The sequence below is a fragment of the Bufo bufo genome, chromosome 5 (genome assembly GCF_905171765.1).
Source record: "Bufo bufo chromosome 5, aBufBuf1.1, whole genome shotgun sequence".
NCBI lineage: Eukaryota > Metazoa > Chordata > Amphibia > Anura > Bufonidae > Bufo > Bufo bufo.
This window is the reverse complement of record NC_053393.1, coordinates 2,555,702-2,581,796: the sequence shown is the minus strand read 5'-3', so window position 1 is coordinate 2,581,796 and position 26,095 is coordinate 2,555,702. Positions and strand designations below refer to the sequence as shown.

General features: G+C 57.2%; 1 protein-coding gene across 3 annotated transcripts in view; it reads right to left on the bottom strand.

The window, feature by feature from the left end:
- ADCK5 (aarF domain containing kinase 5) overlaps window positions 1-26,095 on the bottom strand; it is a 54,884-nt gene that overhangs the window by 12,415 nt on the left and 16,374 nt on the right. For all 3 annotated transcript variants that reach the window (XM_040434151.1, XM_040434149.1, XM_040434152.1), the window contains one exon: window positions 61-136. In XM_040434151.1, coding sequence (XP_040290085.1) covers window positions 61-136 — 76 coding nt within the window. The remainder of the gene's footprint in view (window positions 1-60; window positions 137-26,095) is intronic.

The following is a 26,095-nucleotide window of genomic DNA, read 5'->3' as shown; positions in this document are numbered from 1 at the left end:
ACATCAGTATAGGGACTGCAGTTATGGAGAGCGATCCCCCCTCCACCATGCTGTGCTCACCTCATCTTCTCCACGGAGAGTCACGTTCCTTGTCCACCAGTAATCTATGGAGATCTGAGAGGCGACCTGTAATGATCTGGACAATAAACAAGAAGCATAAAAAACCTAATTAGTACCTCAGTGCCAGGGCCGGCCTTTGGGGTGTGCGGGCTGTGCGGCCGCACAGGGCGCCATAGTAACAGGGGCGCTGGGCGGCCGACAGCTCGCAATGTAATATGCGGCAGGCGAGGCTGAACTTGTGTTCTCCCTCGGGGCGCCCCCTCCATCTAGCCCTCCCCTGTCTGACCTGATTCGTTCCTCCTCCCCTGTGCCTGACCTGCCTGCTGCCCCCGCCGCTGCCAATAAGAAGAGACAGGAGGAGGAGGAGGGGCTGTGGCCACTGCGCCACCAATGAAGATAACTGAGCTGTAATACAAATACAGGAGGCGGGTGCTGGAATCAAATAGCCGACACCCGACCTCTGTGACAGGGAGCTGCGATCAGCTGCAGTTGAGTTAACCCTTCAGGTGCGGTACCTGAGGGGTTAACTGCCGCTGATCGCAGCTCCCTGTCACAGAGGTCGGGTGTCGGCTATTTGATTCCGGCACCCGCCTCCTGTATTTGTATAAGAAACGTTGGTGGCACAGTGCACCCCCCCCCCCCCCCCCAACACCAGTATAAGAAACGGTGGCACAGTGCGGCCCCCCCCCCCCCCAACACCCCAGTATAAGAAACGGTGGCACAGTGCGGCCCCCCCCCCCAACACCCCAGCATAAGAAACGGTGGCACAGTGCGGCCCCCCCCCCCCCCCCCCAACACCCCAGGATAAAAAACGGGGGCACAGTGCGGCCCCCCCCCCCAACACCCCAGTATAAGAAACGGTGGCACAGGGCGGCCCCCCCCCCCCCCAACACCAGTATAAGAAACGGTGGAACAGTGCGCCCCCCCCCCCCCAACACCCCAGTATAAGAAACGGTGGCACAGTGCGGCCCCCCCCCCCCCCCCCCAACACCCCAGTATAAGAAACGGTGGCACAGTGCGGCCCCCCCCCCCCCCAACACCCCAGTATAAGAAACGGTGGCACAGTGCGGCCCCCCCCCCCCAATATAAGAAACGGTGGCACAGTGCGGCCCCCCCCCCCCCCCAACACCCCAGTATAAGAAACATTGGTGGCACAGTGGGAAGTGCCAGTGAGGGTTAAAAAATAATTTAAAAAAATTAACTCACCTCCTCCAGTTGATCGCATAGCTGCCGGTCTCCAAGTTTTCTTCAGGACCTGTGGTGACGTCACTGAGCTCATCACATGACCCATTACCATGGTGATGGATCATGTGATGAGCACAGTGATGTCACCACAGGTCCTTTGACAGGTCATGAAGAAAGAACAGAAGACGATCAATTGGAGGAGGTGAGTTAATTATTTTTTAACCCTCATTGGCACTGCCCACTGCGCCACCAATGTTTATTATATTGGGGGGGCGCACTGCGCCACTAATGTTTATTATACTGGGGTGTTGGGGGGGGCGCACTGCACCACCAATGTTTATTATACTGGGGTGTTGGGGGGGCGCACTGCACCACCAATGTTTATTATACTGGGGTGTTGGGGGGGGCGCACTGCGCCACCAATGTTTATTATATTGGGGGGGCGCACTGCGCCACTAATGTTTATTATACTGGGGTGTTGGGGGGGGGCGCACTGCGCCACCAATGTTTATTATACTGGGGTGTTGGGGGGGGCGCACTGCGCCACCAATGTTTATTATACTGGGGTGTTGGGGGGGCGCACTGCACCACCAATGTTTATTATACTGGGGTGTTGGGGGGGGCGCACTGCACCACCAATGTTTATTATACTGGAGTGTTGGGGGGGCGCACTGCGCCACCAATGTTTATTATACTGGGGTGTTGGGGGGGCGCACTGCGCCACCAATGTTTATTATATTGGGGGGGCGCACTGCGCCAATGTTTATTATATTGGGGGGGCGCACTGCGCACAACGATGGGTTAGGGAAATTTCACAGCAGAGTGCGCATGCGCTGGGAGCCTCGCCGGCGGTTAGGGTAGGGAAAAATTATGGGCCAGTGCACAGGTGCGGTGATCGGATGGATGTTCTCAGCTGGACACCGGCCAACACTGCGGGAGCCTCACCAGCGGTTAGGGTAGGGAAAAAGCACTGGCCCGTACGTAATTTTTCCCTTCCCTAACCGCTGGTGAGGCTCCTGGCGCATGCGCACTCTGCTGTGAAACTTCCCTAACCTGTCGTTGTGCGCCTGCGCGGCGCTGCACACCTCCTCACGTCATGTCCGGTGCGACCGAAAGTGACGAGGGTAGGGAAATCTCACGAAGTAGGGAAGTATAACATTACACCGGCCTTTGGGGTGTGTGGGCTGGTAACTACTTGGTTGGATAGTCAGCCAGCCTATGCCATGATGCCAGCAACAAGCAGTGTTTTTTTTTTTTTTTTTGGGGGAGGGGGGGGGGGGGGGGCGCCACAAGGTTAGCTCGCACAGGGCGCCTGAACACCTAAGGCCGGCCCTGCTCAGTGCAACCATCAGGTGTCACACAACATTGTGCCATACTATTCTATAACTAACCCCAATCATCCCCAGAGATAAACACTCTATACAGAACAACCAGGCCCATCATCTCTAGAGATAAATCATCCAAAAATACTAACCAAACCCATCATCTCATCTCCACAAATCAGTTGTCCATACATACTAACCAAACCCGTCACCTCCGGAGATCGACAGTCCATACATACTAACTAAACCCGTCACCTCCGGAGATCGACCGTCCATACATACTAACCAAACTCGTCACCTCCGGAGATCGACAGTCCATACAAACTAACTAAACCCGTCACCTCCGGAGATCGACCGTCCATACATACTAACCAAAAGCGTCACCTCCGGAGATCGACAGTCCATACAAACTAACTAAACCCGTCACCTCCGGAGATCGACCGTCCATACATACTAACCAAAAGCGTCACCTCCGGAGATCGACAGTCCATACAAACTAACCAAACCAGTCACCTCCATGCATACTAACCAAACCCGTCACCTCCGGAGATCGACAGTCCATACAAACTAACCAAACCCGTCACCTCCGGAGATCGACAGTCCATACAAACTAACTAAACCCGTCACCTCCGGAGATCGACCGTCCATACATACTAACCAAACCCGTCACCTCCGGAGATCGACAGTCCATACAAACTAACCAAACCCGTCACCTCCATACATACTAACCAAACCCGTCACCTCCAGAGATCGACCGTCCATACATACTAACCAAACCCGTCACCTCCATACAAACTAACCAAACCCGTCACCTCAATACATACTAACCAAACCCGTCACCTCCAGAGATCGACCGTCCATACATACTAACCAAACCCGTCACCTCCTGAGATCGACAGTCCATACATACTAACCAAACCCGTCACCTCCAGAGATCGACCGTCCATACATACAAAAAAAAAACATCACCTCCGGAGATCGACAGTCCATACATACTAACCAAACCCGTCACCTCCAGAGACCGACCGTCCATACAAACTAACCAAACCCGTCACCTCCATACATACTAACCAAACCCGTCACCTCCATAAATACTAACCAAACCCGTCACCTTCAGAGACCGACCGTCCATACATACTAACCAAACCCGTCACCTTCAGAGACCGACCGTCCATACATACTAACCAAACCCGTCACCTTCAGAGACTGACCGTCCATACATACTAACCAAACCCGTCACCTTCAGAGACCGACCGTCCATACATACTAACCAAACCCGTCACCTCCGGAGATCGACAGTCCATACATACTAACCAAACCCGTCACCTCCAGAGACCGACCGTCCATACAAACTAACCAAACCCGTCACCTCCATACATACTAACCAAACCCGTCACCTCCATAAATACTAACCAAACCCGTCACCTTCAGAGACCGACCGTCCATACATACTAACCAAATCCGTCACCTTCAGAGACCGACCGTCCATACATACTAACCAAACCCGTCACCTTCAGAGACTGACCGTCCATACATACTAACCAAACCCGTCAGCTTCAGAGACCGACCGTCCATACATACTAACCAAACCAGTCACTTTCAGAGACCGACCGTCCATACATTCTAACCAAACCAGTCACCTCCAGAGATCGACCGTCCATACAAACTAACCAAACCAGTCACCTTCAGAGACCGACCGTCCATACAAACTAACCAAACCCGTCACCTTCAGAGACCGACCGTCCATACAAACTAAACAAACCCGTCACCTCCATACATACTAAGCAAACCAGTCACCTCCATACATACTAACCAAACCCGTCACCTCCATACATACTAACCAAACCCGTCACCTCCGGAGATCGACCGTCCATACATACTAACCAAACCCGTCACCTCCGGAGATCGACCTTCCATACATACTAACCAAACCCGTCACCTCCAGAGATCGACCGTCCATACATACTAACCAAACCCGTCACCTCTGGAGATCGACCGTCCATACATACTAACCAAACCCGTCACCTCCGGAGATCAACCGTCCAGACATACTAACCAAACCAGTCACCTCTGGAGATCGACCGTCCATACATACTAACCAAACCCGTCACCTCCATACATACTAACCAAACCCGTCACCTCCATACATACTAACCAAACCCGTCACCTCCGGAGATCGACCGTCCAGACATACTAACCAAACCCGTCACCTCCATACATACTAACCAAACCCGTCACCTCTGGAGATCGACCGTCCAGACATACTAACCAAACCCGTCACCTCCATACATACTAACCAAACCCGTCACCTCCATACATACTAACCAAACCCGTCACCTCCGGAGATCGACCGTCCATACATACTAACCAAACCAGTCACCTCCAGAGATCGACCGTCCATACATACTAACCAAACCCGTCACCTCCGGAGATCGACCGTCCAGACATACTAACCAAACCCGTCACCTCCGGAGATCGACCGTCCATACATACTAACCAAACCCGTCACCTCCGGAGATCGACCGTCCATACATACTAACCAAACCCGTCAGTGGGCTTCTGCCCACTGACCCTGCGAGCCACCTGCCAAGCTCCTGGTCATTGTTACCTGTCCGAGCTCCTGCAATGTTTGCCCCACCACCCATTGCATCAGGCAATGACTGCTCGTTATGCATGGTTCTCTACCAATTGTCAGTTCCAACCAAACAGAAGGCCTATCGGGGCTCGACTGGCACCTATCACAAAGCTCACAAGGTGCCTAATCTGAGCGACTGGCACTTTATTTAAAGAGCCACTCCCAGATTTTTTGTGTCCCCCCGCTTTGTAAGTGATCAGGTATACATATGGATGGATTTACCATTTTCAGCCTCCATTACTTTTACCAGATCATGTGACCCCTGATGAGACTCGCTGGACCCCACGGTGTCCCCGCATGGACAGGAGGTCCCCTTCTTCATTCCTATGAGATTAACACTGAGGCTCTCATAGGAATGAATAAATAAGGGATGATAGAAGTTGAAGCACATGATTCCTTCCAGAGTCTGACTTCATCTCCATTTCTTCAGGGTGTTTCGTGCAGTTGTCACGGCTTCTCCTCTTTCTTTCACATACGTTGTGTGTCTTCTGACTTTACTTCGGGCAGTGGAATTGTGCTAACACTTCAGTCCCCGCAGGTACTTGTGTCTTTCCAGGTCTCCCCAGGAAGAGTTCGCCGCCTCCTCCTCACGCGGTTGCTCTGTAGTTTAGCAGCCGCCTCCTCACGCGGTCGTGTGAATGTGTATCTGAGGCCATGTGTCGGTGCAGCAGTGCACAGTCTGTGTGGGCCGGTCGTGTGAATGTGTATCTGAGGCCATGTGTCGGTGCAGCAGTGCACAGTCTGTGTGGGCCGGTCGTGTGAATGTGTATCTGAGGCCATGTGTCGGTGCAGCAGTGCACAGTCTGTGTGGGCCGGTCATGTGAATGTGTATCTGGGGCCATGTGTCGGTGCGGCAGTGCACAGTCTGTGTGGGCCGGTCGTGTGAATGTGTATCTGGGGCCATGTGTCGGTGCAGCAGTGCACAGTCTGTGTGGGCCGGTCATGTGAATGTGTATCTGGGGCCATGTGTCGGTGCAGCAGTGCACAGTCTGTGTGGGCCGGTCGTGTGAATGTGTATCTGAGGCCATGTGTCGGTGCAGCAGTGCACAGTCTGTGTGGGCCGTTCATGTGAATGTGTATCTGGGGCCATGTGTCGGTGCGGCAGTGCACAGTCTGTGTGGGCCGGTCGTGTGAATGTGTATCTGGGGCCATGTGTCGGTGCAGCAGTGCACAGTCTGTGTGGGCCGGTCATGTGAATGTGTATCTGGGGCCATGTGTCGGTGCAGCAGTGCACAGTCTGTGTGGGCCGGTCGTGTGAATGTGTATCTGGGGCCATGTGTCGGTGCGGCAGTGCACAGTCTGTGTGGGCCGGTCGTGTGAATGTGTATCTGAGGCCATGGGTCGGTGCAGCAGTGCACAGTCTGTGTGGGCCGGTCGTGTGAATGTGTATCTGGGGCCATGTGTCGGTGCAGCAGTGCACAGTCTGTGTGGGCCGGTCGTGGGAATGTGTATCTGAGGCCATGGGTCGGTGCAGCAGTGCACAGTCTGTGTGGGCCGGTCGTGTGAATGTGTATCTGGGGCCATGTGTCGGTGCAGCAGTGCACAGTCTGTGTGGGCCGGTCATGTGAATGTGTATCTGGGGCCATGTGTCGGTGCAGCAGTGCACAGTCTGTGTGGGCCGGTCGTGTGAATGTGTATCTGAGGCCATGTGTCGGTGCAGCAGTGCACAGTCTGTGTGGGCCGGTCGTGTGAATGTGTATCTGGGGCCATGTGTCGGTGCAGCAGTGCACAGTCTGTGTGGGCCGGTCATGTGAATGTGTATCTGGGGCCATGTGTCGGTGCAGCAGTGCACAGTCTGTGTGGGCCGGTCGTGGGAATGTGTATCTGAGGCCATGGGTCGGTGCAGCAGTGCACATTCTGTGTGGGCCGGTCGTGTGAATGTGTATCTGGGGCCATGTGTCGGTGCAGCAGTGCACAGTCTGTGTGGGCCGGTCGTGGGAATGTGTATCTGAGGCCATGGGTCGGTGCAGCAGTGCACAGTCTGTGTGGGCCGGTCGTGTGAATGTGTATCTGGGGCCATGTGTCGGTGCAGCAGTGCACAGTCTGTGTGGGCCGGTCATGTGAATGTGTATCTGGGGCCATGTGTCGGTGCAGCAGTGCACAGTCTGTGTGGGCCGGTCGTGTGAATGTGTATCTGAGGCCATGTGTCGGTGCAGCAGTGCACAGTCTGTGTGGGCCGGTCATGTGAATGTGTATCTGAGGCCATGTGTCGGTGCAGCAGTGCACATTCTGTGTGGGCCGGTCGTGTGAATGTGTATCTGAGGCCATGTGTCGGTGCAGCAGTGCACAGTCTGTGTGGGCCGGTCGTGTGAATGTGTATCTGAGGCCATGTGTCGGTGCAGCAGTGCACAGTCTGTGTGGGCCGGTCGTGTGAATGTGTATCTGAGGCCATGTGTCGGTGCAGCAGTGCACAGTCTGTGTGGGCCGGTCATGTGAATGTGTATCTGGGGCCATGTGTCGGTGCAGCAGTGCACAGTCTGTGTGGGCCGGTCGTGTGAATGTGTATCTGGGGCCATGTGTCGGTGCAGCAGTGCACAGTCTGTGTGGGCCGGTCGTGTGAATGTGTATCTGAGGCCATGTGTCGGTGCAGCAGTGCACATTCTGTGTGGGCCGGTCGTGTGAATGTGTATCTGGGGCCATGTGTCGGTGCAGCAGTGCACATTCTGTGTGGGCCGGTCGTGTGAATGTGTATCTGAGGCCATGTGTCGGTGCAGCAGTGCACAGTCTGTGTGGGCCGGTCGTGTGAATGTGTATCTGAGGCCATGTGTCGGTGCAGCAGTGCACAGTCTGTGTGGGCCGGTCGTGTGAATGTGTATCTGAGGCCATGTGTCGGTGCGGCAGTGCACATTCTGTGTGGGCCGGTCGTGTGAATGTGTATCTGAGGCCATGTGTCGGTGCAGCAGTGCACAGTCTGTGTGGGCCGGTCGTGTGAATGTGTATCTGAGGCCATGTGTCGGTGCAGCAGTGCACAGTCTGTGTGGGCCGGTCATGTGAATGTGTATCTGGGGCCATGTGTCGGTGCAGCAGTGCACAGTCTGTGTGGGCCGGTCGTGTGAATGTGTATCTGGGGCCATGTGTCGGTGCAGCAGTGCACAGTCTGTGTGGGCCGGTCGTGTGAATGTGTATCTGAGGCCATGTGTCGGTGCAGCAGTGCACAGTCTGTGTGGGCCGGTCATGTGAATGTGTATCTGAGGCCATGTGTCGGTGCAGCAGTGCACATTCTGTGTGGGCCGGTCGTGTGAATGTGTATCTGGGGCCATGTGTCGGTGCAGCAGTGCACATTCTGTGTGGGCCGGTCGTGTGAATGTGTATCTGGGGCCATGTGTCGGTGCAGCAGTGCACAGTCTGTGTGGGCCGGTCGTGTGAATGTGTATCTGAGGCCATGTGTCGGTGCGGCAGTGCACAGTCTGTGTGGGCCGGTCGTGTGAATGTGTATCTGAGGCCATGTGTCGGTGCGGCAGTGCACAGTCTGTGTGGGCCGGTCGTGTGAATGTGTATCTGAGGCCATGTGTCGGTGCAGCAGTGCACAGTCTGTGTGGGCCGGTCGTGTGAATGTGTATCTGAGGCCATGTGTCGGTGCGGCAGTGCACAGTCTGTGTGGGCCGGTCATGTGAATGTGTATCTGGGGCCATGTGTCGGTGCAGCAGTGCACAGTCTGTGTGGGCCGGTCGTGTGAATGTGTATCTGAGGCCATGTGTCGGTGCAGCAGTGCACAGTCTGTGTGGGCCGGTCGTGTGAATGTGTATCTGGGGCCATGTGTCGGTGCAGCAGTGCACAGTCTGTGTGGGCCGGTCATGTGAATGTGTATCTGGGGCCATGTGTCGGTGCAGCAGTGCACAGTCTGTGTGGGCCGGTCGTGTGAATGTGTATCTGAGGCCATGTGTCGGTGCAGCAGTGCACAGTCTGTGTGGGCCGGTCGTGTGAATGTGTATCTGGGGCCATGTGTCGGTGCAGCAGTGCACAGTCTGTGTGGGCCGGTCATGTGAATGTGTATCTGAGGCCATGTGTCGGTGCAGCAGTGCACAGTCTGTGTGGGCCGGTCGTGTGAATGTGTATCTGAGGCCATGTGTCGGTGCAGCAGTGCACAGTCTGTGTGGGCCGGTCGTGTGAATGTGTATCTGAGGCCATGTGTCGGTGCAGCAGTGCACAGTCTGTGTGGGCCGGTCGTGTGAATGTGTATCTGAGGCCATGTGTCGGTGCAGCAGTGCACAGTCTGTGTGGGCCGGTCGTGTGAATGTGTATCTGGGGCCATGTGTCGGTGCAGCAGTGCACAGTCTGTGTGGGCCGGTCGTGTGAATGTGTATCTGGGGCCATGTGTCGGTGCAGCAGTGCACAGTCTGTGTGGGCCGGTCATGGGAATGTGTATCTGAGGCCATGTGTCGGTGCAGCAGTGCACAGTCTGTGTGGGCCGGTCGTGTGAATGTGTATCTGAGGCCATGTGTCGGTGCGGCAGTGCACATTCTGTGTGGGCCGGTCGTGTGAATGTGTATCTGAGGCCATGTGTCGGTGCAGCAGTGCACAGTCTGTGTGAGCCGGTCGTGTGACTGTGTATCTGAGGCCATGTGTCGGTGCGGCAGTGCACATTCTGTGTGGGCCGGTCATGTGAATGTGTATCTGAGGCCATGTGTCGGTGCAGCAGTGCACAGTCTGTGTGGGCCGGTCGTGTGAATGTGTATCTGAGGCCATGTGTCGGTGCAGCAGTGCACAGTCTGTGTGGGCCGGTCGTGTGAATGTGTATCTGAGGCCATGTGTCGGTGCAGCAGTGCACAGTCTGTGTGGGCCGGTCGTGTGAATGTGTATCTGAGGCCATGTGTCGGTGCAGCAGTGCACAGTCTGTGTGGGCCGGTCGTGTGAATGTGTATCTGAGGCCATGTGTCGGTGCAGCAGTGCACAGTCTGTGTGGGCCGGTCGTGTGAATGTGTATCTGAGGCCATGTGTCGGTGCAGCAGTGCACAGTCTGTGTGGGCCGGTCGTGTGAATGTGTATCTGAGGCCATGTGTCGGTGCAGCAGTGCACAGTCTGTGTGGGCCGGTCGTGTGAATGTGTATCTGAGGCCATGTGTCGGTGCAGCAGTGCACAGTCTGTGTGGGCCGGTCGTGTGAATGTGTATCTGAGGCCATGTGTCGGTGCAGCAGTGCACATTCTGTGTGGGCCGGTCGTGTGAATGTGTATCTGAGGCCATGTGTCGGTGCAGCAGTGCACAGTCTGTGTGGGCCGGTCGTGTGAATGTGTATCTGAGGCCATGTGTCGGTGCAGCAGTGCACAGTCTGTGTGGGCCGGTCGTGTGAATGTGTATCTGAGGCCATGTGTCGGTGCAGCAGTGCACAGTCTGTGTGGGCCGGTCGTGTGAATGTGTATCTGAGGCCATGTGTCGGTGCAGCAGTGCACAGTCTGTGTGGGCCGGTCGTGTGAATGTGTATCTGAGGCCATGTGTCGGTGCAGCAGTGCACAGTCTGTGTGGGCCGGTCGTGTGAATGTGTATCTGAGGCCATGTGTCGGTGCAGGCAGTGCACAGTCTGTGTGGGCCGGTCGTGTGAATGTGTATCTGAGGCCATGTGTCGGTGCGGCAGTGCACAGTCTGTGTGGGCCGGTCGTGTGAATGTGTATCTGAGGCCATGTGTCGGTGCAGCAGTGCACAGTCTGTGTGGGCCGGTCGTGTGAATGTGTATCTGAGGCCATGTGTCGGTGCAGCAGTGCACAGTCTGTGTGGGCCGGTCGTGTGAATGTGTATCTGAGGCCATGTGTCGGTGCAGCAGTGCACAGTCTGTGTGGGCCGGTCGTGTGAATGTGTATCTGAGGCCATGTGTCGGTGCAGCAGTGCACAGTCTGTGTGGGCCGGTCGTGTGAATGTGTATCTGGGGCCATGTGTCGGTGCAGCAGTGCACAGTCTGTGTGGGCCGGTCGTGTGAATGTGTATCTGAGGCCATGTGTCGGTGCAGCAGTGCACAGTCTGTGTGGGCCGGTCGTGTGAATGTGTATCTGAGGCCATGTGTCGGTGCAGCAGTGCACAGTCTGTGTGGGCCGGTCGTGTGAATGTGTATCTGAGGCCATGTGTCGGTGCAGCAGTGCACAGTCTGTGTGGGCCGGTCGTGTGAATGTGTATCTGAGGCCATGTGTCGGTGCAGCAGTGCACAGTCTGTGTGGGCCGGTCGTGTGAATGTGTATCTGAGGCCATGTGTCGGTGCAGCAGTGCACAGTCTGTGTGGGCCGGTCGTGTGAATGTGTATCTGAGGCCATGTGTCGGTGCAGCAGTGCACATTCTGTGTGGGCCGGTCGTGTGACTGTGTATCTGAGGCCATGTGTCGGTGCGGCAGTGCACAGTCTGTGTGGGCCGGTCGTGTGAATGTGTATCTGGGGCCATGTGTCGGTGCAGCAGTGCACAGTCTGTGTGGGCCGGTCATGTGAATGTGTATCTGAGGCCATGTGTCGGTGCAGCAGTGCACAGTCTGTGTGGGCCGGTCGTGTGAATGTGTATCTGAGGCCATGTGTCGGTGCGGCAGTGCACAGTCTGTGTGGGCCGGTCGTGTGAATGTGTATCTGAGGCCATGTGTCGGTGCAGCAGTGCACAGTCTGTGTGGGCCGGTCGTGTGAATGTGTATCTGAGGCCATGTGTCGGTGCAGCAGTGCACAGTCTGTGTGGGCCGGTCGTGTGAATGTGTATCTGGGGCCATGTGTCGGTGCAGCAGTGCACAGTCTGTGTGGGCCGGTCGTGTGAATGTGTATCTGAGGCCATGTGTCGGTGCAGCAGTGCACAGTCTGTGTGGGCCGGTCGTGTGAATGTGTATCTGAGGCCATGTGTCGGTGCAGCAGTGCACAGTCTGTGTGGGCCGGTCGTGTGAATGTGTATCTGAGGCCATGTGTCGGTGCAGCAGTGCACAGTCTGTGTGGGCCGGTCGTGTGAATGTGTATCTGAGGCCATGTGTCGGTGCAGCAGTGCACAGTCTGTGTGGGCCGGTCGTGTGAATGTGTATCTGAGGCCATGTGTCGGTGCAGCAGTGCACAGTCTGTGTGGGCCGGTCGTGTGAATGTGTATCTGAGGCCATGTGTCGGTGCAGCAGTGCACAGTCTGTGTGGGCCGGTCGTGTGAATGTGTATCTGAGGCCATGTGTCGGTGCAGCAGTGCACAGTCTGTGTGGGCCGGTCGTGTGAATGTGTATCTGAGGCCATGTGTCGGTGCAGCAGTGCACATTCTGTGTGGGCCGGTCGTGTGAATGTGTATCTGAGGCCATGTGTCGGTGCAGCAGTGCACATTCTGTGTGGGCCGGTCGTGTGAATGTGTATCTGGGGCCATGTGTCGGTGCAGCAGTGCACATTCTGTGTGGGCCGGTCGTGTGAATGTGTATCTGGGGCCATGTGTCGGTGCAGCAGTGCACAGTCTGTGTGGGCCGGTCATGTGAATGTGTATCTGGGGCCATGTGTCGGTGCAGCAGTGCACAGTCTGTGTGGGCCGGTCATGTGAATGTGTATCTGGGGCCATGTGTCGGTGCAGCAGTGCACAGTCTGTGTGGGCCGGTCATGTGAATGTGTATCTGAGGCCATGTGTCGGTGCAGCAGTGCACAGTCTGTGTGGGCCGGTCATGTGAATGTGTATCTGAGGCCATGTGTCGGTGCAGCAGTGCACAGTCTGTGTGGGCCGGTCATGTGAATGTGTATCTGAGGCCATGTGTCGGTGCAGCAGTGCACAGTCTGTGTGGGCCGGTCATGTGAATGTGTATCTGAGGGCCATGTGTCGGTGCAGCAGTGCACAGTCTGTGTGGGCCGGTCGTGTGAATGTGTATCTGGGCCATGTGTCGGTGCAGCAGTGCACAGTCTGTGTGGGCCGGTCGTGTGACTGTGTATCTGAGGCCATGTGTCGGTGCAGCAGTGCACAGTCTGTGTGGGCCGGTCGTGTGAATGTGTATCTGAGGCCATGTGTCGGTGCAGCAGTGCACAGTCTGTGTGGGCCGGTCATGTGAATGTGTATCTGGGGCCATGTGTCGGTGCAGCAGTGCACAGTCTGTGTGGGCCGGTCGTGTGAATGTGTATCTGGGGCCATGTGTCGGTGCAGCAGTGCACAGTCTGTGTGGGCCGGTCGTGTGAATGTGTATCTGAGGCCATGTGTCGGTGCAGCAGTGCACAGTCTGTGTGGGCCGGTCGTGTGAATGTGTATCTGAGGCCATGTGTCGGTGCAGCAGTGCACAGTCTGTGTGGGCCGGTCGTGTGAATGTGTATCTGAGGCCATGTGTCGGTGCAGCAGTGCACAGTCTGTGTGGGCCGGTCGTGTGAATGTGTATCTGAGGCCATGTGTCGGTGCAGCAGTGCACAGTCTGTGTGGGCCGGTCGTGTGAATGTGTATCTGGGGCCATGTGTCGGTGCAGCAGTGCACAGTCTGTGTGGGCCGGTCGTGTGAATGTGTATCTGAGGCCATGTGTCGGTGCAGCAGTGCACAGTCTGTGTGGGCCGGGCGTGTGAATGTGTATCTGAGGCCATGTGTCGGTGCAGCAGTGCACAGTCTGTGTGGGCCGGTCGTGTGAATGTGTATCTGAGGCCATGTGTCGGTGCAGCAGTGCACAGTCTGTGTGGGCCGGTCGTGTGAATGTGTATCTGAGGCCATGTGTCGGTGCAGCAGTGCACAGTCATGTGTGGGCCGGTCGTGTGAATGTGTATCTGAGGCCATGTGTCGGTGCAGCAGTGCACAGTCTGTGTGGGCCGGTCGTAGTTAATGTGTATCTGAGGCCATGTGTCGCTGCAGCAGTGCACAGTCTGTGTGGGCCGGTCGTGTGAATGTGTATCTGGGGCCATGTGTCGGTGCAGCAGTGCACATTCTGTGTGGGCCGGTCGTGGGAATGTGTATCTGGGCAATGTGTCGGTGCAGCAGTGCACATTCTGTGTGGGCGGTCGTGTGAATGTGTATCTGAGGCCATGTGTCGGTGCAGCGTGCACAGTCTGTGTGGGCCGGTCGTGTGAATGTGTATCTGAGGCCATGTGTCGGTGCAGCAGTGCACATTCTGTGTGGCCGGTCCGTGTGAATGTGGATCTGGAGCCATGTGTCGGTGCAGCAGTGCACAGTCTGTGTGGGCCGGTCGTGTGAATGTGTATCTGAGGCCATGTGTCGGTGCAGCAGTGCACAGTCTGTGTGGGCCGGTCGTGTGAATGTGTATCTGAGGCCATGTGTCGGTGCAGCAGTGCACAGTCTGTGTGGGCCGGTCGTGTGAATGTGTATCTGAGGCCATGTGTCGGTGCAGCAGTGCACAGTCTGTGTGGGCCGGTCGTGTGAATGTGTATCTGAGGCCATGTGTCGGTGCAGCAGTGCACAGTCTGTGTGGGCCGGTCGTGTGAATGTGTATCTGAGGCCATGTGTCGGTGCAGCAGTGCACAGTCTGTGTGGGCCGGTCGTGTGAATGTGTATCTGAGGCCATGTGTCGGTGCAGCAGTGCACAGTCTGTGTGGGCCGGTCGTGTGAATGTGTATCTGAGGCCATGTGTCGGTGCAGCAGTGCACAGTCTGTGTGGGCCGGTCGTGTGAATGTGTATCTGGGGCCATGTGTCGGTGCAGCAGTGCACAGTCTGTGTGGGCCGGTCGTGTGAATGTGTATCTGAGGCCATGTGTCGGTGCAGCAGTGCACAGTCTGTGTGGGCCGGTCGTGTGAATGTGTATCTGAGGCCATGTGTCGGTGCAGCAGTGCACAGTCTGTGTGGGCCGGTCGTGTGAATGTGTATCTGAGGCCATGTGTCGGTGCAGCAGTGCACAGTCTGTGTGGGCCGGTCGTGTGAATGTGTATCTGAGGCCATGTGTCGGTGCAGCAGTGCACAGTCTGTGTGGGCCGGTCGTGTGAATGTGTATCTGAGGCCATGTGTCGGTGCAGCAGTGCACAGTCTGTGTGGGCCGGTCGTGTGAATGTGTATCTGAGGCCATGTGTCGGTGCAGCAGTGCACAGTCTGTGTGGGCCGGTCGTGTGAATGTGTATCTGAGGCCATGTGTCGGTGCAGCAGTGCACAGTCTGTGTGGGCCGGTCGTGTGAATGTGTATCTGAGGCCATGTGTCGGTGCAGCAGTGCACAGTCTGTGTGGGCCGGTCGTGTGAATGTGTATCTGGGGCCATGTGTCGGTGCAGCAGTGCACAGTCTGTGTGGGCCGGTCGTGGGAATGTGTATCTGAGGCCATGTGTCGGTGCAGCAGTGCACAGTCTGTGTGGGCCGGTCGTGTGAATGTGTATCTGAGGCCATGTGTCGGTGCAGCAGTGCACAGTCTGTGTGGGCCGGTCGTGTGAATGTGTATCTGAGGCCATGTGTCGGTGCAGCAGTGCACAGTCTGTGTGGGCCGGTCGTGTGAATGTGTATCTGGGCCATGTGTCGGTGCAGCAGTGCACAGTCTGTGTGGGCCGGTCGTGTGAATGTGTATCTGAGGCCATGTGTCGGTGCAGCAGTGCACAGTCTGTGTGGGCCGGTCGTGTGAATGTGTATCTGAGGCCATGTGTCGGTGCAGCAGTGCACAGTCTGTGTGGGCCGGTCGTGTGAATGTGTATCTGAGGCCATGTGTCGGTGCAGCAGTGCACAGTCTGTGTGGGCCGGTCGTGTGAATGTGTATCTGAGGCCATGTGTCGGTGCAGCAGTGCACAGTCTGTGTGGGCCGGTCGTGGGAATGTGTATCTGAGGCCATGTGTCGGTGCAGCAGTGCACAGTCTGTGTGGGCCGGTCGTGTGAATGTGTATCTGAGGCCATGTGTCGGTGCAGCAGTGCACAGTCTGTGTGGGCCGGTCGTGTGAATGTGTATCTGAGGCCATGTGTCGGTGCAGCAGTGCACATTCTGTGTGGGCCGGTCGTGTGAATGTGTATCTGAGGCCATGTGTCGGTGCAGCAGTGCACAGTCTGTGTGGGCCGGTCGTGTGAATGTGTATCTGAGGCCATGTGTCGGTGCAGCAGTGCACAGTCTGTGTGGGCCGGTCGTGTGAATGTGTATCTGAGGCCATGTGTCGGTGCGGCAGTGCACAGTCTGTGTGGGCCGGTCGTGTGAATGTGTATCTGAGGCCATGTGTCGGTGCAGCAGTGCACAGTCTGTGTGGGCCGGTCATGTGAATGTGTATCTGAGGCCATGTGTCGGTGCAGCAGTGCACAGTCTGTGTGGGCCGGTCGTGTGAATGTGTATCTGAGGCCATGTGTCGGTGCAGCAGTGCACAGTCTGTGTGGGCCGGTCGTGTGACTGTGTATCTGAGGCCATGTGTCGGTGCAGCAGTGCACAGTCTGTGTGGGCCGGTCGTGTGAATGTGTATCTGGGCCATGTGTCGGTGCGGCAGTGCACAGTCTGTGTGGGCCGGTCGTGTGAATGTGTATCTGGGGCCATGTGTCGGTGCAGCAGTGCACAGTCTGTGTGGGCCGGTCGTGTGAATGTGTATCTGAGGCCATGTGTCGGTGCAGCAGTGCACATTCTGTGTGGGCCGGTCGTGTGAATGTGTATCTGAGGCCATGTGTCGGTGCAGGCAGTGCACATTCTGTGTGGGCCGGTCGTGTGAATGTGTATCTGGGGCCATGTGTCGGTGCAGCAGTGCACAGTCTGTGTGGGCCGGTCATGTGAATGTGTATCTGGGGCCATGTGTCGGTGCAGCAGTGCACAGTCTGTGTGGGCCGGTCGTGTGAATGTGTATCTGAGGCCATGTGTCGGTGCAGCAGTGCACAGTCTGTGTGGGCCGGTCGTGTGAATGTGTATCTGAGGCCATGTGTCGGTGCAGCAGTGCACAGTCTGTGTGGGCCGGTCGTGTGAATGTGTATCTGAGGCCATGTGTCGGTGCAGCAGTGCACAGTCTGTGTGGGCCGGTCGTGTGAATGTGTATCTGAGGCCATGTGTCGGTGCAGCAGTGCACAGTCTGTGTGGGCCGGTCGTGTGAATGTGTATCTGGGCCATGTGTCGGTGCAGCAGTGCACAGTCGGTGTGGGCCGGTCGTGTGAATGTGTATCTGAGGCCATGTGTCGGTGCAGCAGTGCACAGTCTGTGTGGGCCGGTCGTGTGAATGTGTATCTGAGGCCATGTGTCGGTGCAGCAGTGCACAGTCTGTGTGGGCCGGTCGTGTGAATGTGTATCTGAGGCCATGTGTCGGTGCAGCAGTGCACAGTCTGTGTGGGCCGGTCGTGTGAATGTGTATCTGAGGCCATGTGTCGGTGCAGCAGTGCACAGTCTGTGTGGGCCGGTCGTGTGAATGTGTATCTGGGGCCATGTGTCGGTGCAGCAGTGCACATTCTGTGTGGGCCGGTCGTGTGAATGTGTATCTGAGGCCATGTGTCGGTGCAGCAGTGCACAGTCTGTGTGGGCCGGTCGTGTGAATGTGTATCTGAGGCCATGTGTCGGTGCAGCAGTGCACAGTCTGTGTGGGCCGGTCATGTGAATGTGTATCTGAGGCCATGTGTCGGTGCAGCAGTGCACAGTCTGTGTGGGCCGGTCGTGTGAATGTGTATCTGGGGCCATGTGTCGGTGCAGCAGTGCACAGTCTGTGTGGGCCGGTCGTGTGAATGTGTATCTGAGGCCATGTGTCGGTGCAGCAGTGCACAGTCTGTGTGGGCCGGTCGTGTGAATGTGTATCTGAGGCCATGTGTCGGTGCAGCAGTGCACAGTCTGTGTGGGCCGGTCGTGTGAATGTGTATCTGAGGCCATGTGTCGGTGCAGCAGTGCACAGTCTGTGTGGGCCGGTCGTGTGAATGTGTATCTGAGGCCATGTGTCGGTGCAGCAGTGCACAGTCTGTGTGGGCCGGTCGTGTGAATGTGTATCTGAGGCCATGTGTCGGTGCAGCAGTGCACAGTCTGTGTGGGCCGGTCGTGTGAATGTGTATCTGAGGCCATGTGTCGGTGCAGCAGTGCACAGTCTGTGTGGGCCGGTCGTGTGAATGTGTATCTGAGGCCATGTGTCGGTGCAGCAGTGCACAGTCTGTGTGGGCCGGTCGTGTGAATGTGTATCTGAGGCCATGTGTCGGTGCAGCAGTGCACAGTCTGTGTGGGCCGGTCGTGTGAATGTGTATCTGAGGCCATGTGTCGGTGCAGCAGTGCACAGTCTGTGTGGGCCGGTCGTGTGAATGTGTATCTGAGGCCATGTGTCGGTGCAGCAGTGCACATTCTGTGTGGGCCGGTCGTGTGAATGTGTATCTGAGGCCATGTGTCGGTGCAGCAGTGCACAGTCTGTGTGGGCCGGTCGTGTGAATGTGTATCTGGGGCCATGTGTCGGTGCAGCAGTGCACAGTCTGTGTGGGCCGGTCGTGTGAATGTGTATCTGAGGCCATGTGTCGGTGCAGCAGTGCACAGTCTGTGTGGGCCGGTCGTGTGAATGTGTATCTGAGGCCATGTGTCGGTGCAGCAGTGCACAGTCTGTGTGGGCCGGTCGTGTGAATGTGTATCTGAGGCCATGTGTCGGTGCAGCAGTGCACAGTCTGTGTGGGCCGGTCGTGTGAATGTGTATCTGAGGCCATGTGTCGGTGCAGCAGTGCACAGTCTGTGTGGGCCGGTCGTGTGAATGTGTATCTGAGGCCATGTGTCGGTGCAGCAGTGCACAGTCTGTGTGGGCCGGTCGTGTGAATGTGTATCTGAGGCCATGTGTCGGTGCAGCAGTGCACAGTCTGTGTGGGCCGGTCGTGTGAATGTGTATCTGGGGCCATGTGTCGGTGCAGCAGTGCACAGTCTGTGTGGGCCGGTCGTGTGAATGTGTATCTGAGGCCATGTGTCGGTGCAGCAGTGCACAGTCTGTGTGGGCCGGTCGTGTGAATGTGTATCTGAGGCCATGTGTCGGTGCAGCAGTGCACAGTCTGTGTGGGCCGGTCGTGTGAATGTGTATCTGGGGCCATGTGTCGGTGCAGCAGTGCACAGTCTGTGTGGGCCGGTCGTGTGAATGTGTATCTGAGGCCATGTGTCGGTGCAGCAGTGCACAGTCTGTGTGGGCCGGTCGTGTGAATGTGTATCTGGGGCCATGTGTCGGTGCAGCAGTGCACAGTCTGTGTGGGCCGGTCGTGTGAATGTGTATCTGAGGCCATGTGTCGGTGCAGCAGTGCACAGTCTGTGTGGGCCGGTCATGTGAATGTGTATCTGGGGCCATGTGTCGGTGCAGCAGTGCACAGTCTGTGTGGGCCGGTCGTGTGAATGTGTATCTGAGGCCATGTGTCGGTGCAGCAGTGCACAGTCTGTGTGGGCCGGTCGTGTGAATGTGTATCTGGGGCCATGTGTCGGTGCAGCAGTGCACAGTCTGTGTGGGCCGGTCGTGTGAATGTGTATCTGGGGCCATGTGTCGGTGCAGCAGTGCACAGTCTGTGTGGGCCGGTCGTGTGAATGTGTATCTGAGGCCATGTGTCGGTGCAGCAGTGCACAGTCTGTGTGGGCCGGTCGTGTGAATGTGTATCTGAGGCCATGTGTCGGTGCAGCAGTGCACAGTCTGTGTGGGCCGGTCGTGTGAATGTGTATCTGAGGCCATGTGTCGGTGCAGCAGTGCACAGTCTGTGTGGGCCGGTCGTGTGAATGTGTATCTGAGGCCATGTGTCGGTGCAGCAGTGCACAGTCTGTGTGGGCCGGTCGTGTGAATGTGTATCTGAGGCCATGTGTCGGTGCAGCAGTGCACAGTCTGTGTGGGCCGGTCGTGTGAATGTGTATCTGAGGCCATGTGTCGGTGCAGCAGTGCACAGTCTGTGTGGGCCGGTCGTGTGAATGTGTATCTGGGCCATGTGTCGGTGCAGCAGTGCACAGTCTGTGTGGGCCGGTCGTGTGAATGTGTATCTGGGGCCATGTGTCGGTGCAGCAGTGCACAGTCTGTGTGGGCCGGTCGTGTGAATGTGTATCTGGGGCCATGTGTCGGTGCAGCAGTGCACAGTCTGTGTGGGCCGGTCGTGTGAATGTGTATCTGGGGCCATGTGTCGGTGCAGCAGTGCACATTCTGTGTGGGCCGGTCGTGTGAATGTGTATCTGAGGCCATGTGTCGGTGCAGCAGTGCACAGTCTGTGTGGGCCGGTCGTGTGAATGTGTATCTGAGGCCATGTGTCGGTGCAGCAGTGCACATTCTGTGTGGGCCGGTCGTGTGAATGTGTATCTGGGGCCATGTGTCGGTGCAGCAGTGCACAGTCTGTGTGGGCCGGTCGTGTGAATGTGTATCTGGGCCATGTGTCGGTGCAGCAGTGCACAGACTGTGTGGGCCGGTCATGTGAATGTGTATCTGAGGCCATGTGTCGGTGCAGCAGTGCACAGTCTGTGTGGGCCGGTCGTGTGAATGTGTATCTGAGGCCATGTGTCGGTGCAGCAGTGCACAGTCTGTGTGGGCCGGTCGTGTGAATGTGTATCTGGGGCCATGTGTCGGTGCAGCAGTGCACAGTCTGTGTGGGCCGGTCGTGTGAATGTGTATCTGGGGCCATGTGTCGGTGCAGCAGTGCACAGTCTGTGTGGGCCGGTCGTGTGAATGTGTATCTGGGGCCATGTGTCGGTGCAGCAGTGCACAGTCTGTGTGGGCCGGTCGTGTGAATGTGTATCTGGGCCATGTGTCGGTGCAGCAGTGCACATTCTGTGTGGGCCGGTCGTGTGAATGTGTATCTGGGGCCATGTGTCGGTGCGGCAGTGCACAGTCTGTGTGGGCCGGTCATGTGAATGTGTATCTGAGGCCATGTGTCGGTGCAGCAGTGCACAGTCTGTGTGGGCCGGTCGTGTGAATGTGTATCTGGGGCCATGTGTCGGTGCAGCAGTGCACAGTCTGTGTGGGCCGGTCGTGTGAATGTGTATCTGGGCCATGTGTCGGTGCAGCAGTGCACAGTCTGTGTGGGCCGGTCGTGTGAATGTGTATCTGGGGCCATGTGTCGGTGCAGCAGTGCACAGTCTGTGTGGGCCGGTCGTGTGAATGTGTATCTGGGGCCATGTGTCGGTGCAGCAGTGCACATTCTGTGTGGGCCGGTCGTGTGAATGTGTATCTGGGGCCATGTGTCGGTGCAGCAGTGCACAGTCTGTGTGGGCCGGTCGTGTGAATGTGTATCTGGGGCCATGTGTCGGTGCAGCAGTGCACAGTCTGTGTGGGCCGGTCATGTGAATGTGTATCTGAGGCCATGTGTCGGTGCAGCAGTGCACAGTCTGTGTGGGCCGGTCATGTGAATGTGTATCTGAGGCCATGTGTCGGTGCAGCAGTGCACAGTCTGTGTGGGCCGGTCGTGTGAATGTGTATCTGAGGCCATGTGTCGGTGCAGCAGTGCACAGTCTGTGTGGGCCGGTCGTGTGAATGTGTATCTGGGGCCATGTGTCGGTGCAGCAGTGCACAGTCTGTGTGGGCCGGTCGTGTGAATGTGTATCTGGAGCCATGTGTCGGTGCAGCAGTGCACATTCTGTGTGGGCCGGTCGTGTGAATGTGTATCTGAGGCCATGTGTCGGTGCAGCAGTGCACAGTCTGTGTGGGCCGGTCGTGTGAATGTGTATCTGAGGCCATGTGTCGGTGCAGCAGTGCACAGTCTGTGTGGGCCGGTCGTGTGAATGTGTATCTGAGGCCATGTGTCGGTGCAGCAGTGCACAGTCTGTGTGGGCCGGTCGTGTGAATGTGTATCTGAGGCCATGTGTCGGTGCAGCAGTGCACAGTCTGTGTGGGCCGGTCGTGTGAATGTGTATCTGGGGCCATGTGTCGGTGCAGCAGTGCACAGTCTGTGTGGGCCGGTCATGTGAATGTGTATCTGGGGCCATGTGTCGGTGCAGCAGTGCACAGTCTGTGTGGGCCGGTCGTGTGAATGTGTATCTGAGGCCATGTGTCGGTGCAGCAGTGCACAGTCTGTGTGGGCCGGTCGTGTGAATGTGTATCTGAGGCCATGTGTCGGTGCAGCAGTGCACAGTCTGTGTGGGCCGGTCATGTGAATGTGTATCTGAGGCCATGTGTCGGTGCAGCAGTGCACAGTCTGTGTGGGCCGGTCGTGTGAATGTGTATCTGGAGCCATGTGTCGGTGCAGCAGTGCACAGTCTGTGTGGGCCGGTCATGTGAATGTGTATCTGGGGCCATGTGTCGGTGCAGCAGTGCACAGTCTGTGTGGGCCGGTCATGTGAATGTGTATCTGAGGCCATGTGTCGGTGCAGCAGTGCACAGTCTGTGTGGGCCGGTCGTGTGAATGTGTATCTGAGGCCATGTGTCGGTGCAGCAGTGCACAGTCTGTGTGGGCCGGTCATGTGAATGTGTATCTGGGGCCATGTGTCGGTGCAGCAGTGCACAGTCTGTGTGGGCCGGTCGTGTGAATGTGTATCTGGGGCCATGTGTCGGTGCAGCAGTGCACAGTCTGTGTGGGCCGGTCATGTGAATGTGTATCTGGGGCCATGTGTCGGTGCAGCAGTGCACAGTCTGTGTGGGCCGGTCATGTGAATGTGTATCTGAGGCCATGTGTCGGTGCAGCAGTGCACAGTCTGTGTGGGCCGGTCGTGTGAATGTGTATCTGGGCCATGTGTCGGTGCAGCAGTGCACAGTCTGTGTGGGCCGGTCATGTGAATGTGTATCTGGGGCCATGTGTCGGTGCAGCAGTGCACAGTCTGTGTGGGCCGGTCATGTGAATGTGTATCTGAGGCCATGTGTCGGTGCAGCAGTGCACAGTCTGTGTGGGCCGGTCATGTGAATGTGTATCTGAGGCCATGTGTCGGTGCAGCAGTGCACAGTCTGTGTGGGCCGGTCATGTGAATGTGTATCTGGGGCCATGTGTCGGTGCAGCAGTGCACAGTCTGTGTGGGCCGGTCGTGTGAATGTGTATCTGGGGCCATGTGTCGGTGCAGCAGTGCACAGTCTGTGTGGGCCGGTCATGTGAATGTGTATCTGGGGCCATGGGTCGGTGCAGCAGTGCACAGTCTGTGTGGGCCGGTCATGTGAATGTGTATCTGAGGCCATGTGTCGGTGCAGCAGTGCACAGTCTGTGTGGGCCGGTCGTGTGAATGTGTATCTGAGGCCATGTGTCGGTGCAGCAGTGCACAGTCTGTGTGGGCCGGTCGTGTGAATGTGTATCTGAGGCCGTGTGTCGGTGCAGCAGTGCACAGTCTGTGTGGGCCGGTCATGTGAATGTGTATCTGGGGCCATGGGTCGGTGCAGCAGTGCACAGTCTGTGTGGGCCGGTCATGTGAATGTGTATCTGGGGCCATGTGTCGGTGCAGCAGTGCACAGTCTGTGTGGGCCGGTCGTGTGAATGTGTATCTGGGGCCATGTGTCGGTGCAGCAGTGCACAGTCTGTGTGGGCCGGTCATGTGAATGTGTATCTGGGGCCATGTGTCGGTGCGGCAGTGCACAGTCTGTGTGGGCCGGTCGTGTGAATGTGTATCTGAGGCCATGTGTCGGTGCAGCAGTGCACAGTCTGTGTGGGCCGGTCGTGTGAATGTGTATCTGGGGCCATGTGTCGGTGCGGCAGTGCACAGTCTGTGTGGGCCGGTCGTGTGAATGTGTATCTGGGGCCATGTGTCGGTGCGGCAGTGCACAGTCTGTGTGGGCCGGTCGTGTGAATGTGTATCTGGGGCCATGGGTCGGTGCGGCAGTGCACAGTCTGTGTGGGCCGGTCGTGTGAATGTGTATCTGGGGCCATGTGTCGGTGCAGCAGTGCACAGTCTGTGTGGGCCGGTCATGTGAATGTGTATCTGGGGCCATGTGTCGGTGCGGCAGTGCACAGTCTGTGTGGGCCGGTCGTGTGACTGTGTATCTGGGGCCATGTGTCGGTGCGGCAGTGCACAGTCTGTGTGGGCCGGTCGTGTGAATGTGTATCTGGGGCCATGTGTCGGTGCGGCAGTGCACAGTCTGTGTGGGCCGGTCGTGTGAATGTGTATCTGGGGCCATGGGTCGGTGCGGCAGTGCACAGTCTGTGTGGGCCGGTCGTGTGAATGTGTATCTGGGGCCATGTGTCGGTGCAGCAGTGCACATTCTGTGTGGGCCGGTCGTGTGAATGTGTATCTGAGGCCATGTGTCGGTGCAGCAGTGCACAGTCTGTGTGGGCCGGTCGTGTGAATGTGTATCTGAGGCCATGTGTCGGTGCGGCAGTGCACAGTCTGTGTGGGCCGGTCGTGTGAATGTGTATCTGAGGCCATGTGTCGGTGCGGCAGTGCACAGTCTGTGTGGGCCGGTCGTGTGAATGTGTATCTGAGGCCATGTGTCGGTGCAGCAGTGCACATTCTGTGTGGGCCGGTCGTGTGAATGTGTATCTGAGGCCATGTGTCGGTGCGGCAGTGCACAGTCTGTGTGGGCCGGTCGTGTGAATGTGTATCTGAGGCCATGTGTCGGTGCAGCAGTGCACAGTCTATGTGGGCCGGTCGTGTGAATGTGCATCTGGGGCCATGTGTCGGTGCAGCAGTGCACAGTCTGTGTGGGCCGGTCGTGTGAATGTGCATCTGAGGCCATGTGTCGGTGCAGCAGTGCACAGTCTGTGTGGGCCGGTCGTGTGAATGTGCATCTGGGGCCATGTGTCGGTGCAGCAGTGCACAGTCTGTGTGGGCCGGTCGTGTGAATGTGTATCTGGGGCCATGTGTCGGTGCAGCAGTGCACAGTCTGTGTGGGCCGGTCGTGTGAATGTGTATCTGAGGCCATGTGTCGGTGCGGCAGTGCACAGTCTGTGTGGGCCGGTCGTGTGAATGTGTATCTGAGGCCATGTGTCGGTGCAGCAGTGCACAGTCTATGTGGGCCGGTCGTGTGAATGTGCATCTGGGGCCATGTGTCGGTGCAGCAGTGCACAGTCTGTGTGGGCCGGTCGTGTGAATGTGCATCTGAGGCCATGTGTCGGTGCAGCAGTGCACAGTCTGTGTGGGCCGGTCGTGTGAATGTGCATCTGGGGCCATGTGTCGGTGCAGCAGTGCACAGTCTGTGTGGGCCGGTCGTGTGAATGTGTATCTGGGGCCATGTGTCGGTGCAGCAGTGCACAGTCTGTGTGGGCCGTTCATGTGAATGTGTATCTGGGGCCATGTGTCGGTGCAGCAGTGCACAGTCTGTGTGGGCCGGTCATGTGAATGTGTATCTGGGGCCATGTGTCGGTGCAGCAGTGCACAGTCTGTGTGGGCCGGTCGTGTGAATGTGTATCTGGGGCCATGTGTCGGTGCAGCAGTGCACAGTCTGTGTGGGCCGGTCGTGTGAATGTGTATCTGAGGCCATGTGTCGGTGCAGCAGTGCACAGTCTGTGTGGGCCGGTCATGTGAATGTGTATCTGAGGCCATGTGTCGGTGCAGCAGTGCACAGTCTATGTGGGCCGGTCGTGTGAATGTGCATCTGGGGCCATGTGTCGGTGCAGCAGTGCACAGTCTGTGTGGGCCGGTCGTGTGAATGTGCATCTGAGGCCATGTGTCGGTGCAGCAGTGCACAGTCTGTGTGGGCCGGTCGTGTGAATGTGCATCTGGGGCCATGTGTCGGTGCAGCAGTGCACAGTCTGTGTGGGCCGGTCGTGTGAATGTGTATCTGGGGCCATGTGTCGGTGCAGCAGTGCACAGTCTGTGTGGGCCGTTCATGTGAATGTGTATCTGGGGCCATGTGTCGGTGCAGCAGTGCACAGTCTGTGTGGGCCGGTCATGTGAATGTGTATCTGGGGCCATGTGTCGGTGCAGCAGTGCACAGTCTGTGTGGGCCGGTCGTGTGAATGTGTATCTGGGGCCATGTGTCGGTGCAGCAGTGCACAGTCTGTGTGGGCCGGTCGTGTGAATGTGTATCTGAGGCCATGTGTCGGTGCAGCAGTGCACAGTCTGTGTGGGCCGGTCGTGTGAATGTGTATCTGAGGCCATGTGTCGGTGCAGCAGTGCACAGTCTGTGTGGGCCGGTCGTGTGAATGTGTATCTGGGGCCATGTGTCGGTGCAGCAGTGCACAGTCTGTGTGGGCCGGTCGTGTGAATGTGTATCTGGGGCCATGTGTCGGTGCAGCAGTGCACAGTCTGTGTGGGCCGGTCGTGTGACTGTGTATCTGAGGCCATGTGTCGGTGCAGCAGTGCACATTCTGTGTGGG